Source organism: Pezoporus occidentalis, unplaced genomic scaffold (genome assembly GCF_034315485.1).
Source record: "Pezoporus occidentalis ecotype Australia unplaced genomic scaffold, CSIRO_AGI_Poc_V1 ctg72, whole genome shotgun sequence".
In the NCBI taxonomy this organism is placed as follows: domain Eukaryota; kingdom Metazoa; phylum Chordata; class Aves; order Psittaciformes; family Psittacidae; genus Pezoporus; species Pezoporus occidentalis.
This window is the reverse complement of record NW_026916072.1, coordinates 1,478,204-1,494,092: the sequence shown is the minus strand read 5'-3', so window position 1 is coordinate 1,494,092 and position 15,889 is coordinate 1,478,204. Positions and strand designations below refer to the sequence as shown.

Genomic DNA, 15,889 nt, shown 5'->3' with positions numbered 1-15,889 from the left:
AGAAAGTATTTATTACCAAGATAAATGGACACTTCCATTTCCAGATCTATAGTGCTGTGTATCACTCAAGTCCAGAGACACCAGGTTTTTAACACTGTAATCTGAAAGTTCTTGATCTGAGGCCAACCTGTCCATTTAACAGCCAAGGAGCCACCTCTCACTGGCTGGGAAAGGCTTGAAGTATGTTTTGTGATTACATTGAAGAGCAGCCTCTCCACTTTGGGCTTGTTGATATTGCTAAACTTCCCAAACTGCTTTAGCAAGAACCCCAAGGAGTGAAAGCAGCTGTTATGTTCCTGGCTTATGTTCTGTATAAGTTGTGTCTAATACGTGTCTTGTTCACAACACAGAGCCCCTGGGGCTTGGTTGGGGAAATAAGACTTCTGAGAGATTAAAACAAAGCAATAACAGGGACAGAACCCCACTGTTTCTCTCAGACGCTGGGCACTGTGCATGGCACTGGCAGCAGCACCACTTGCTGCAGTTGCCAAACGTTTCCTGTTATAGGACCCCATCTTCAGATCACAGCACTGCCAGACTTGTTTTGGCTGAAGCTCCTCAGCTGGGTGCCAGCCTCAGATTTTGTGTTTGTTCACATGAAAAAACATTCATACAACTTCTAACAAAGTCTTGGGAAATCCCTGTAAGGCCTTGCTACTTGGTAGGGACATTATGGGATACCTGGGGGAAAACCACCTGAGTTTGGCAGATAAATTCTCCAAAGGCACAGCCTATGGTAAGCATTCTCTGCCCTAGGGCTGAACAGCTGGAATAGGTCTTGCCCAGCAACTGCTTTTCCTTATGAGCAGTGCCAGGGAGCACAAGCAAAAGTGACAGTCTCTTTTCTTGACTTTCAGTGATGGTTAAGCAGGGAGGGGAAGGAGGAAACAGCTTAGAGATGGGGATTTGGCCAGGAAAAAGTGGAATCGAAGCAGGTCAGGGACTGAGATGTGGCTCCAAAGCTGGGGATTAGGGGCTGGGAGGATGTTGGATGATGCATCCAGGCAGTGTTTGGGGATTAGGCAGATATTCCAGTACAAAATCACATTTTCTGGCCAAGGCTGCTGCACTGCTGATGTAGACAATCAAATTGCTTTTATGTCATCACTGGTGGCTTTCTGCAGCTATCCCAGTCTCGTGTTGCTGTGCTGTCCTCTCCAGGTCTTAGACAAAGCCCTGGCAGGTACCATTTTGTGTTGCTTGAAGAGATAAGGCTGGATAAGAGTAAAGGGATGAAGTAGGCAGGATCTGAAAAGCAGTAGGGGACTTCTCCAGCAGTTGTATTTGGTCTTCTTCGTGTTTGGTTGAAGCAGGGCTGTCTGAACAGGGGAGATCATTGTAAGCTATCACAACTAGCAGAACTTCATCCTCCTGGTGCAGCTATTCCAAGAGTCCCTCTCTTCCTAAGTATTCCCTTAGGTTTTGAGATTGTCTTTAGCCCATCTTAAACAGAAAGAATATTGCCACTACACTTAGATCTAGTTTTAGCGAGAAAGGCGATAAAAACCCAAGCTGCATATAGACATTTACTGCATTATGAATGTTGACTGAACTATTGCTCTTTCTCCAACCTTACCAGGGGCTGGTGTGTGCACAGCCATGTCCTCCTGGAACATTTGGAATTAACTGCAGCCAGGACTGCCCATGCCACAACGGAGGACACTGTGATCCGGTGACAGGAAAATGCATCTGCACAGCTGGCTATATAGGAGACAGGTAAAAATCAACCCCAAAAGCCTTTAGTTTTAACCATGGATTGGCAATATTTACACCCCTTCTAGAACAATCTCACTCTCTCAAAAATGGTGCTATGTTTCCATTGTTCCAGTTAGGTTCATCCTTCTGAAGCAGTTCGAGTAGTATAAATGTGGCAATGTTACTACTTTTTATTGGCACTTCTCTTCACTTACAGGGTTTTTTTTTAATATAACTTAAAATCTAATGGATTACATTTAATTTAGATATTTACAGTGATAAATTTAATAGGGAGCATTGCATGTTTACAAGATATGTAAATGAACTGTATTTATATAAATTAATAACCTTGAGAGTGAGCAAGGCAGCAGTTTAATGCTTCCTTCAGCCCCTTCTGTGCTGTTGCAGCACTGATCCATCTCAGGCACCAACAAAAGGTGATAAATCCTCAGAATTTATAAACCAGAGCCTTCACCTATAAATCTATCAGAGGAGGTGATAATATTGTTCTACAAAGGTGTCGTGGATTCAGCAAAATGACTACACAGCAAAGTCAAGATGGGATTGCAGCACATGTTGGCTTAGCCCTGCTCATTGGAATTTCTCATTTCTTGCTTCATTGTATAATCATCAGGTCTTTATAACACACAAAGAGACTGACCTTCAGGGCTCAGAAGGCTGTGCTCTTCCCCATTAAACGTGGAAGTTCCTCGATCCCATTTATCGACTGTGGTAGTTGGAGGTGGCTCTTGAGGTGACATCAGGATTTGCCTGTGGTTGACTATGGTGGAAATATGAATTATTTCAAATTAATTTAGTGGAGAAGACATCAGGGTGTCTCTCTTCTCCCATCTTCCACCTGGAGACAGTGATTTCAGCCACTGGGTACCATTTAATTATTGTTGCTAACAAAAGCTCTCTCTCTCTCTCTCTCCTTTTGGAGACAATTGCACTAAAAGAAGCAACGGTGCAGCCTGGACACTTACACTGGTGACCGCATGTAAATCCCCAGTTGTCCCCATGTCAATCCCAAGTTTTGGCCATGCTCAGGAAGCTGACACAGGCTCTCTCTCTAAGTCTCCTCATTTGATTATTGCAGACCTAGATTGATTTCTGGCTGTAGGTGAATCAAAACTGTGAGAGCTGTCAGGAGCTCCCAGCAGCAGCCCAGTGCTGAGCCAGCTTCTTTGCTCAACTGCCAATATAACTCATGTTGGGAATGAGGAAAGGAGGTGGCAAGCAGAAAGCTCACCTACCCCTTCCTGGAGCAGGGAAGTAAAATGTAGGCACTGAAAGGAGAGGCTGAAGAGCAGAAATGCAGGAGGGTGGAGGGATGAATGAGAACAGAAGAAAGTTCAGTGAACTGTCAGTTTGGAAAGCTTTTCTAGCAGCAGGGAGAAGCTGCAATAGCCTAGAAATTCCCACCTTTCAAATGGGTTCTCAGAAGGTTAAAACATATTTATATATCAGTCTTTAATCAGCCTTCAAGTAGGGAAGTGAAACCTTAGGCTCGTTATGTTCAGTTGGAGTCTGGCCTCTCACTTGGGCTGCGACGGCATGCTGCCTGTGATGGTTTGCTCTCCACAGGCACACAAACCCTTACCTTGCTGTTAACTACAGCTTGCTGAGGGCACATTGCCCTTTGATTTCAGTGAGGACAGCAGTGGGCACAAGGTCTTTAAAAGCCTAAATTGCTTTCCCTAGTTAGGTGTTCATACAGCATGGACAATGAGACAGAGTAGTCAGCGCTGTTGTAGCTTAAAGTCTATTTTACGCTCTGGATCTCATGCAGGTGTTGCAGTGTTACAGTGTAATTGCAAGGATAGCAGGAGAATGCTGCTGCACAACAAGGTAGTGTTCTCTATTAAATTATACAAGGCACTGAAAAAATTTTCTTCAGAACAACAGGTATTCTGAATAACCACAATAAAAATGTAAATACACTTTAGCTACTAAGTCAGTAAGTCCTAAATAATGCCACAGGGCATCGTCTCATGAAGAACATCCATTTAGATAAATATCTGTGGGGATAAAATGGTCATAAAGGTCCATGTAAGTGTAATTGCCACCTTTGTTCCCTACCTGTTTTCCAGGAAGGAGCTCTGCACTGAGTATCTAGGAAATCAGCAAGCACTATTAATAACTCCAGGAAGCTTTGTGCTCTGCTGCAATGACTGCCTGTGTCACATAAATGTATGTTTTGCAAACTGGAAAGGAATAATAGCAGAAGCACAGTTAGAAGCTAAGGATGGGGTGTCTGAGAGTTGAGCAGCTGATGGGAAATACGAACATACTGTCTGAACTTTGTTTTCTGTATTGCTGTTGAAACTAAAGCTCACAGAACAACCACCACGTTTAGTCTATGAGCAGACTAATTCTCTTGTTGTTGTGTTTGCACCTGCATCTTTTCTCTACAGGATGGCAATCTGCAGGTTAGTGTGTTTTGGATGGCTTTTAGTATTTGTGTGTGCTACGTAAGTGTAGCATGGTTTCAAAATAAACAAACAGAAAAGCCTAAAATACTTTTTACAGCATTATTCTGTGAAGAAAACATATCTGGAAAGAATGTAGGTGTGTGGGGTAAGTTCATCTGTTAAACAGGCTGTCTTATGCTTAATATTTTCTGAAATTGCTTTCATTAATTCTACAGGTGACAGCCATATTATCCTATCCCAACCCAAATAATTATAGTACATATTAAAGTTCAGTGGATATTATAATACAAATGTCCCCAGATAGGCAGAAAGCAATGTAAATTAAACAAGAAACATAACTAGGGCTTAGCAGCTCATTTTGTAATTTAATTGAACAATGTATCTGGTTGTTAATGGTGCTGTGGACACATTAGATTGATATGTTGCAAAGGAAAGATGTTTAAGTAGAAAGCTAATTCCTGCTGTGATTATTCTTATGTTCCAGAGGAGTCATTATTAGTATTCTTTGTATAAAATTCATTAGCAGTAGCTGCTTGATCTCCAAATAAGTAAGTTGGTTAAATTGTTAGTAGAAAAAGGCTAATTATATAAATAGATTAGGTCGTCAATATTTCATTTCCAGATGCTTTTCTCCCTGCTAGGTAATGCTTCATCTTCTATAAATATAGAATGATACAGTGCACTATTGACTGAGTATTCATCTCGCTGAGTACAGTGTTCTCCTGCTAACTAGTAGAGCTGTATACAGCAGCAGAGGCGTAAGGCATCTTAATACGATCTTCATTGCATTTCATTTGCTGAGTGTTTCAGTCCTAATGTTACCCACTCTTTGTAGGTTACTTCCTTTGCAGCTGAACTTCCCTGAGAGCAGCAGGGAGAGCAGCCAGTGCCACTGGTGATTCCCTGGGCTCTTTCCTTTCCTGTTTGTCACAGGCTTCTCTCTCTTTGGCTCCAATCTGAACTCCTGAACTTGGATTGTATAACTAGTAGCTGTGTGGATGCTTGCTGCAGTTAAATCACTAGCTAGGCCTTTTGTTTTGTTCATTTATTTTTAGCAAACTGTGATCATCTAAAGCTGCAAAAGTAATGCTCTTCTTATACACTGACTGTGTTCATTGCAGTTTTGCCTGGCTTGCACCACACATTAATCTTTTATTACTGATCATAATATTAACTCTCACCTGCCAGCTGTGAAATGACCTGCAGAAAGACATTTAACAATTGCCTCTATCCACTGAGTTTACAGTATACATTTTAATCAATGCTCAGGATTAAATTAATGCTGATAGGCAATTTCCAATATCTGGCATCCATGCGATAAGGGAATTGGACTTTTCTGGGCTTCTTTTTCTGTTTGAAAAGGTCTGTCTGTATTTCACGGTGGATCACGTAAACTGTAGGACTGACTCGTTGCAGAATCTGGTAACCACTGAATTGTGTCAAGCACAGAATCAGCTGCTTTCTGTAGGACCTTAGTTGAGCTTTTCAAAGTAGGAAATATTAGGAACGCTGAAACTGGTTGTGTAGGACAACGAAAGAGACTTTTTGGCAGATTTCATCATGTATCCAGTAGGGACATATTTTAAACAGTGCGTGGAAGGTGCAATTTAAAGCAATCTGTGTATAGTGTTTGCAGGTTCAAATATTAAAAATGTGGGCAATTTTGGAGAGCATACTACACTAAGGAGCATGAAAGTGATTTGTCTTGGGATTTTATACTACTGAGCATCCCCGGAGTAGGAGATGAAAAGCAAATTTGAGCTTTAGTTACTCAGAACACAGACAAAAAAGACAAAGGAGTCTATTTTCTCCTAGTTGGTATAAATCTGGTGCAGTGACAGCATGGAGGGAAAGTAAAACTACACATTGCTGGAGAGCACTTTACTCAGTATTACTTAATAGAGCACATTCCCTTTCAATCCTCATTAGCACTAAGAGGACCATATGCTTTTAAAGAAGGTGCATGATCCTTCTGTAATAAAGAGAAAGCAAAGAGATGAGGGGGTTTTTATAAAGTGTCTTATTCCCTATCAATTTCTTATGGCTGATGAATGGGATTGTCAAGGTCCAGGAAACAAGAATGCACTTTGTTAACTAAGGTAGTATTAACTAATGCAAATTTTGCAGGATATAATTGGAAAGAGATTAATGCACTTTCAGTTAACAGCACTTTGTGTGCCCAAGATATCGCACCACTCCACTGATACCATCATCCACAGTATATTACTCAAATAAATGAGCAATAATTTTGTACTTCATTCATCAACAACAACGTCTCTGTGTAAAAGTCAGAAGCAGACTAAGCTACAGCATTTGATTGGATCCTGTCTCATATACTTCATTGCAGGTGTCAAGAAGAGTGTCCTATTGGGACATACGGCTTTCAGTGCACACAACGATGTGACTGCCAAAATGGTGCAAAGTGTTACCATGTAAATGGAGCATGCATATGTGATCCTGGATTTAAAGGGATTTATTGCCAAGAAAGAATGTGTCCAGAAGGGTTTTATGGCCTGAAATGCAACAAGAAATGTCCGTGCAATATTACCAACACTCTCAGGTACGTACATTGAATCAGAGAGTAGTGCAGGGACTGGTCAAATAAAAGCACTGGGAAAATATTTAATTAACTGCACCCACTCCCTTTTCTGCTCTAGTTTTAATTAAGAACACAGACAATTCATCTGGCTTGCAACCTTTGATTTAAATGACCTGAGGTTTGGAACCATGAGCCTCAGTCCAGCCAGCTACTAAGCATGTATCTGTTAACCATCAGAACAGTTCTTCTACAGCCTGAAACAACCTGGCATATGGCCTTATACTGTAGCTGTAGTCTTCTAGGCATAAGAATTGTCATACAATGCCCATATGTATGTCAAATGACACACTGAAGTTTAAAAATAGGGATATATTTACTCAAATCCATCACTTTGTCTCTTTTTATGACATGGGTTTTCCTGTTAGATCCATAGACAGCGAGGGGACTTTCAAAATGAAACCTAATTTGCTTCAGTTTATGTCTCGTGGCAAATTACCTTGTTGAAAACACTTGAGGCAGATGTATAAATAGACTGAAATCAATATCCTCAAGTCAGCCTATGGAACTGTAACAACATTGACATTGTCAAAGTAGACTTCTCATGTGTGCCTCTTTTTGCTCTTCATTCAATATGTGTACCTGTGAAATATTCAGGAAAATAAAGATCAGGGAAATATACTTAAAATGGAATAAACCCCACTTAAAAGGTCGGGTTTTGATGGTTTATTCCCTTTTGCCTTTTTTAGGACCTGGTTCTTGAGGTTCTCACTACTAAGAGCTAGAGCTGCAAACAGACTTGAGCACCTAACACGAGATAGGTTGAATTTACTTTCCCGCTATAGGCTTCAATAAGTTTTGCAAACCCTGAAAAGGAAGAATTTAAGACTCTTCCTTATTGTCTTATTATCCTATTTACCTTTTGTAACTTCTTGCCTTGTTTACTGACTGCTGGAAATGCTATCTGGAGATTCCTTACTTCCTCACATGCAGTAAAGGGAGCGTGGACAGCAAAACCACCCTGGCCTGAGCTGTTCCACTGGACTAGAGTGCCCACATTTCCTTGCCATGCCTGCAAGATGCTGAGCCCCTCAGCTCCCACTTGATTTCCTCTGTTTTCTGTCTGTTAACGTTAAGCATTCATAGCCAAGTCAGCATGATGTAGGCTTCAGAGGGAGCTGGGGATAACTGATGCCCAAGCAAATCTGCCCTTGATACGGACATTCTTCAGTTTTCAACCAGGCAGGCAGGGACCTGACTGCCTTGCTGATGATGGGAAACCTACCTTGCAGTCCTGCAGCCTGTGAAAATACAAACACTCTCCTCAATTATGCATGCAAGCAATCCCACCTAATTTGTGTGCATGCACACACACACTCACACACCCCCTCCACTTCAGGCAGATCTGTTTGTGTGCTTGAGATAGACTCCATTTGTCTCAGTCTTGGAAATAAACAGGTGACCTTTCTTGTGAATTCAAGTTCAGCTGTGAGTGGTGAGGCTTTGCTTAACGGGAAGTCAAAGCTCACAATGGATTATTTAAAAGCCTTGTAATTCTGATGATACGAGTCCTCTACAGAGAGCTCCAGCTCTGCTGGGTTTGCCTACAAGGAACCAGTGTTTGACACCTCAGAGGAGCTCTGTACAACAGGCTTCTATCACTCCTGATTATTTTGTGTATCATGAAATCATGGCCAAAAAAAGTAATACCCATAAGGCATGAGCAGAGCATCATACACAAACAGCTAATGTGTTGTACCAAGAATAGGGGTGTCAGGAGTTACTGCAGTGAGCTAAGGTGTGAATTCCTGCATGTCACATCACTCTGCAGCACCCACCAGTGGGCAAGGCTAAAACCTGTGGTAAATACAAGCTAAACTGCTCCTCTGTGAAAGCTCTTCTTCATGTGACCTGGAGGGTGAAAATGCACTCTTGGACAATAGCTGACATGTTGGTCCTCACCCCAATTCCTGGCCTGCAGAAAGCTGCTTGTGTGCTTGTTTTCCCATAAAGCTGTACATAGAGTGGAAGGACTGCAGGCCACGACAGCCTGAGCTTGGCTGCTCTTTCTCAGCTAAGGGTTCAATTCAGTAAAAGTCTTTTTAGTGGGTGGAGGCTTTGGTTTTGAGGGTGCAAGAATTCATCCTGGGTTACTCAAAGAGGTGCTCTGGGGGTTTGCTAGAAGATCCTTCCTGAAAGAACGGACTGGCACGATCCAGCTGTGGAGAAGGATGAGGACTCAAGTTGGATCGAATCCTCTCACAGCTCTTTTCTGGGCACACCATGTGCCTGACAGATACGTTTTAATGCCTTCCCTCCCATCGCTGCTCCATCAGCTTCACTGGCAGCCTCCTCTGCTCAGATGGTATCTCCATTTCCTTAACAAATGAGTCTAGTCTCTCCATTGATAAAATCTCCCTTTTCCCTACATCTTATCACTGCTGTTCTGGAACAAAGAGGTACCAGCCAGCTGTAGATCAGTAAATGTTCTTTCATTCATCCATGGTATTTCAGCTTTCCATTTTTCAATGAGCTCCTTAGAGTGCCATCAATTCCTGAGCCAAGGAGTGTCAGAGTTGATGGAAAATGACCTTCTCCAAAGGCACCCCGTATTCTGTACAAATCTTTCCACTGACTGTTTAACCAGTCCCATACAGTGCACTTCCCACCCGTCTCCTCCCATCCTTCTGCTGAATCTTTATCATGACTGGAATTGGTCTTCCAAAGTGATTCATTTACTGACAGCCATCTATTTTCCCTAGAAGCAGTTTAAACTGTTGGCTACTTGTAGTGATACCTTGGTGGGCAGGATAATTATATATAAACACTGAAAGAAGGTGATGGAAGCTTGCCTATTGCTGTCAGTGGTTTTGATTCATTTGATTTAGTTATTCGAGAGCTGGAATAGAAAGTTTTGAGGGCTTTGAGGAGCAGGTTGGGGAGTGTCCTGGGTTCAGCAGTAGCACTCATTTTTCCCCTTCTTGGTAGCTGGTGCAGTGCAGTGTTTTGACTTTCAGCTTGGGAACAGAGCTGATAGTGATGTTTAGGTTTGGCCAAGGACTTTGTGAGCCTCATGCTCTGCCAGGGAGGAGGGGAGGCCAGGAGGAAGCAGAGACAGGACACCTGACCCAAACTGACCAAAGAGGTATTCCATACCACAGCACGTCATGCCCAGGAGGTAACTGGGAGTTAGCCGGAAGGGCTGGGGGACTGCAGGGTTGGAGGAGGTATCGGTCGGAGCTTGGTTGGGCCTGGGGGGCAAGTTATTGGTCGGCTGGTGGTGAGATGATGTATTCTCTTCCCTTGTTATTCCCTTTATCATTATTATCATTGGTGGTAGCAGTAGTGATCTGTGTTATACCTTAGTTACTAAACTGTTCTTATCTCAACCTGTGGGAGTTGCATTCTTTTCGATTCTCCTCTCCGTCCCTCCGAGAGCAGGGGGAGGGCAAGAAAGGGGGGGAAGTGAGTGAACGAATTACCTGACTGGGTTTAAACCACGACAGTTCTTTTTGGCGCCCAACGTGGGGCACGAAGGGTTGAGATAACGACAGATTTGACTGGATTAATAGTCATTCGTCACAATGCTGATTTATTGGCTCTCAGAGTTGTTCTTGTTGATCTCACAGCTTCAGAATGTTGTAATTTACGTAGAGCCGGTATTTGCTGTGATAGTGTTTATCAAGTATGGGGCCTGGGCTAAGGTTCTTGTCTCACTGTGCTTTATGGCAATGGCTTGTAATACGGGCGGGCTCCAGCAGCAGGGCGGGACGGACGTGGCCGTGGACTTGTACCTGGCCGTCCGGCTGCTCTTCACCGGCCTGGCCCTCGCCCTACTCTCCATCTTCGTGAGGCTGCGGCGACCCGAGGGGGAGCGGCCCCGGGAGCCGGCGGCTGCTGAAGCGGCCCGGGAGAGCGGCCCCGGGGAGCAAGCGGCGGCGGGAGCGGGGCCGGAGGCCGCGAGGGGACGGCTGCCGGTGGAGGAGGTCGGGGCGGTCGAGGAGAGGAAGGAAGCGGCTGCCGAGCAGTGGGAAAAGGCGGCGGAGGAGCCGAGCCCCGCGGCCGAGCCGAGCCCCGCGGCCGAGCCGAGCCCCGCGGAAGAGCCCAGCCCCGCCACGGCCGAGAGCATTCCCCGGAAGCCGCCCGCCGAGCCCCAGGAGGATGCAGGAGACCACGCAGCATTTCCCAGCAAGGCAGAGGAGGAAGAGCTGGACTCAGGAAAAGAGAAGCTGGCGGTGGGAGAGCCGGCAAGCACAGCAGCTACACCAGCCCCAGTGACAAGTACAGCAGCTACACCAGCCCCAGTGACAAGTACAGCAGCTACACCAGCCCCAGTGACAAGTACAGCAGCATCAACTGAGAGTTCTGAAGGTTTTGAATGGCCTTTGGGCATCCTTGGGACCTGCCTGCTGATTGTGATGGGGATCAGCATGTTGGCACACACACAGGCTGTGTTCTACCCACAACCATTTTGTCTGATCTCAGAAGTTAAGCAGAGTCGGGTTTGGGTCTTGTCTGGGGTTAGACGAGGATATAAGGGGACCAAGCGATTTTCTCCAAGGCTGGACAGTCATGAGTGGCAGGGCGTGTGGGACAGTATGGGCAAGTATCTAGTCCACTGGGCCCCTCCAGTGCTTTGGAAGCATCGGAGATGGAAGGCAGCTGTATGGAGTCCCCAGCAGCAAGCTGCAGAAAGTGCTTAAGGGGACAGTGAATTATTTTGAGCCTGGTGGGCCCATGGCACTTCAGGCCATCAGAGCAGAGATGCAACACAGAGATGGACTCATGATCGAGGGGTGGATTTAGCAATGGACACTATTGCCCAGGTTATTCACGAGTGTGAACACTGCACACAGTCTCTCCTGCTCTGGAAGACTGTTACAAGAGATGGAGCCTGACATCATGGACCAGACGGACTCAGCAGCTTTATAGGGACTGGTCCATGCACTTAGATAAGAGTGATGGTATATTGAAAATGTGGGATCTGAGCATGACGTGAATGGTATGGAATAAGGGGTGGATAATGTCCTGGGTTCAGCAGTAGCACTCATTTTCCCCCTTCTTGGTAGCTGGTGCGGTGCAGTGTTTTGACTTTCAGCTTGGGAACAGAGCTGATAGTGATGTTTAGGTTTGGCCAAGGACTTTGTGAGCCTCATGCTCTGCCAGGGAGGAGGGGAGGCCAGGAGGAAGCAGAGACAGGACACCTGACCCAAACTGACCAAAGAGGTATTCCATACCACAGCACGTCATGCCCAGGAGGTAACTGGGAGTTAGCCGGAAGGGCTGGGGGACTGCAGGGTTGGAGGAGGTATCGGTCGGAGCTTGGTTGGGCCTGGGGGGCAAGTTATTGGTCGGCTGGTGGTGAGATGATGTATTCTCTTCCCTTGTTATTCCCTTTATCATTATTATCATTGGTGGTAGCAGTAGTGATCTGTGTTATACCTTAGTTACTAAACTGTTCTTATCTCAACCTGTGGGAGTTGCATTCTTTTCGATTCTCCTCTCCGTCCCTCCGAGAGCAGGGGGAGGGCAAGAAAGGGGGGGAAGTGAGTGAACGAATTACCTGACTGGGTTTAAACCACGACAGGGAGGAACATTAAGAAATACACAATCAGCTTTTCTATTTTCATACGTCTATTTTAATGTCTGAAGAGATCAGTGTGATCATCTAGTCTAACCTCCTGCATAGTAATGGCTGAAGAGCATCATCCAATAATTTCTGCATCAAAGCACGCTGAAAGGCACTTTGTATGGAAACTCTGAACAACCCCAGAGTTAACTAGTTTAGAATGTGTTGGTGACTTGGCCTGTCCTTCCACAGGGAAGGGTACACCTATGAAAATTCCCCTATGCAGAAAGCCAAGTGTACAATAGTCAGAAAGGCATAACCCTGGCTTGCTCTTCTGAAAAGCAGAGAGAAAAGTGGACAACTGGAATAGTCCTGAACACTGGTGAGGAGCCAGCATGCAGAGCCATATACCTTCGGTAATGTCTTTCCCAGGTCAGAGATGTGAGAAGGGAAGGAAGACAATGTGACAATGAAATGAAATGGATACATCCCCAGAGAATGAAAAGTCTGAAGGTCCAAACCCCATGTACTTTGCATGAAGTTTTGCCTTGACCGAAGTCAAGAGTGTGCTTGGACAAGGCTGATTTAGTATGGACACCAAAAGGAAGAAAATACTGTTAAATAAGGTTTAGGGCTGTTGTTAATTAAGATGAGATGACTAGTGCTAGTGTATAAACAGAAAGTCAGGAAATTCACTGGGAAGAAGTTGTTTTGGCTGAAAGATGTGTGGAGAACAAATTCAGCAATTGGAACAGACTGTGCTGTCGAAAGGATTTCTTCTCCCAATTCGCCTGAAGAAAGTTACCCAGTTTCCTCAGATTTCCTCAAAATTAGATGCTTAAAAAAATTAAAGGTCAAAAAAAGACTTTGTGTTTTTCAGTTCAGCTAGTGAGTTAAAAATAAAGGTTCCTTTATGGCTGTAAATGTGGGTCAGAAACCAGGGACCATATTCTGGCTCCCAAACTGCAGCAAGAGCCATGGAACAATCTCCTTCTCCTGCCATGTTGTGCCTGGTGGACAGCTTCGTTTCTGCCTCTACCTGGCCTAGAGCCAGAGGAGCACTTGGCTGCTTGCATTCACTCTAGGGTTTCGACACGATTCCTTCCTGTTATGCAAGAGGTTTGAAGAAATAGAAGTTAAGATTCAATGCACAATACTAATGTGTAACACTGCCAAAGTCTTTCAAGAGTGGGTTTGCTTTCTGGGATCTGTTGAAGGGAGGATTGACTCTTATCCATGCATTCAGGGAACCTTCTCTGGAGGAACTGTGTGTGTTTCTTGATTCCAGTTTATTAGTGGCATGGGGAAGTGCCTTACATATGCTGTAACCTGTGCTGCCAAAGTGTTCCATGGACTCATGAGACCTAGAAAGCTATCCAGAGCAGGAAGGAAGGAATTATACAAATAATTCACATTTCTAGCTGTATTTCATATTCTTTGCCCTAACACCTTTGCCATTAATGCCCCAATGCAACTAACATTTATTTCACTGGGCAGTCTGGGTGCATAGGTGGTTGGATCATCATTTTACAAATGGGAAAAATGAAGGTAGAAAGAGTAAGGTACATGGACGGATTCACTGACAGGGCTGGGACAAGAACAGCTAGGTTAGACATCTAAATCTCAGCCACCTTCAGTATCAAACAAGTGGTTTTGATTCAGGGCAATGTGTTCTCTGTATCTGAGAAAGTCTCCTGTGTCTCCTGGCTGGACACAGCCTGCAACTTCATTTCAGACCTAGCTATGTTGAGATCCTTTTCTTGTTAGGCTACCATAGTACTATAGTGTGTGTTACTGTGTGGTTTGACAAATGCTTTGGAAAGATTTATTCTGCTGTTGTCAAGAAGTTTCCCTTCCCTTGCTGTACAGTCTGTTCACCAACTGCTGCTACCTATCCAGAACTACTGTTATGGGTACCATAACTCTGGACTTTAATGTGGAGGCTTTTTCCTAATCCTACAATGCCAGCACTCTGTAAGGCACCAAAAGACAAATATTTCAAAGCACTAAAGACTGCCAGTGCTTGGCCTAGGAGAAAACCAGAACTCTGATATGTTCTGCTGGTAACAAAATTGTTCTTGCTTCAGTGGGAAGAGTCTACAGAAGCAGGGACCCAAACATCTGCACTGGGCTTTTGCTAGCTCATAGCATCATGAAAGAGTGGACAAAGCTTTCGCAAGGCAGAATATGGTTTCAACCTTCTACTGCACTTTGATTTGGAGTCCAAGCCCCCAGTCTCCTGCAGACTCTTCCACAAAACCTATTTGTTTCTTGCTTCTCATTTTAGTGCGTGTGAGCTTGCATGCATGCAAGAAGGAGACAACCTTGGAGTCGAAATTCTTCCTGAGTATAGTATTTCAATTGAATCGTCACAGGCTGATTCAGACTGCCATGATCATATATTACCTTTGAAAGATTAAATTTAGCCAACAGAAGCCGTTCTCGTGGAAGTGTATGATATAAGCAGCAGTAGTGAAAACAGAGAAACAACAAATCCACTTTAGAATAGTTCTTTAACGTTTAGCTTTCTGCTCCTATTAGGTAATGATTAATAGACGCAGAGGGGGGAAAAGAACAAGCTTTTATTATTTTCATCTGAATGTTAAGAGGTGCTTTGTGAGCAACCATAATTTCAGGGACTGCTTTGTCAGAAGAATTTCATGGATGGTAGTTTGTTAAGCTGATGAATTGGTTTAATTAGTCACTAAAACACTATTTATGATGAAACATATGACACTCACAGAATCTTATCATTCTTAGTCACAAGTATATGACTAACCTCTCCTACCAGTAATTGCTAGATGGATACTTGGAAATTACGTTTTATGAGGTTACCTTGAAAATTAACATATACAATATTAATTTTATAGGTGTAAAGGAACCCATTCAGTCGTGTCTGCAGCATTAAACCAGAGCAATAAGTTAATCATAAAGGAAAATAAATAGTTTCTATGAGGCAAGAAAGCAGGAGACAGGTCCATAGAGAGGTGCCACCCTGTAGAACCCCGTTCTCTCTTTATTGTTCTTGTTCTGAGAATAACAAAGAAAATCTGATTTGTAGCATAGTATTCCTCATCTTTCTCACTGAGGGGTAGGCAGCGCTATTATGGGACAACCTCGTGCTGCAGAGGCGCCCAGATCATGCTGAGCTCTCAGGTGAAGCCTTACACAGTGTGAGGTCCTTTTCCAAAGATTAGATTCCCTCTCCATTCCCTTCTCTCTCTTTTGACCACCTCGTCTCCCCAAACTGGACACCTCCTTGTACTCTCCCCTCCCATCCCCTGGAAACCTCACCTCACCAAACTGAGACTTATCACATCTCCAGCCTTCTCCTCCTTCCCTTGCCCCCGGCACAGCCTCAGCGTGGCTCCTGCTGTGGGAAGTTACTGCCTTAAGAAAACCTGGGATAAGCCCTTTCTGTTTGTAGAAGAGAAATTGGTGAATAAACTGTTTCATAGCAGGAGGAACAAAGGAGTAAGTCAAGCCTGCCACCCAGCAGATACAGGAGGACCAGGCATTGTCCAGTTTTTTGGGCTTGATTCTCTGTTCTACTTTTCTCTCTGTGTGCTCTCACAGCAGTGTGGAATTGTCTGAATAGAAATGAAAGCCAGAAGATTAATGTTGGGCTGCAATGCTCATTATTCAGCGGAATGG

General features: G+C 44.2%; 1 protein-coding gene across 11 annotated transcripts in view; it reads left to right on the top strand.

Moving 5' to 3' along the window:
* The window catches only part of MEGF11 (multiple EGF like domains 11), a 268,163-nt gene that overhangs the window by 173,919 nt on the left and 78,355 nt on the right, over nucleotides 1–15,889 (top strand). For all 11 annotated transcript variants that reach the window (XM_062601762.1, XM_062601760.1, XM_062601766.1 and 8 more), the window contains 2 exons: nucleotides 1,580–1,716; nucleotides 6,478–6,690. In XM_062601762.1, coding sequence (XP_062457746.1) covers nucleotides 1,580–1,716; nucleotides 6,478–6,690 — 350 coding nt within the window. The remainder of the gene's footprint in view (nucleotides 1–1,579; nucleotides 1,717–6,477; nucleotides 6,691–15,889) is intronic.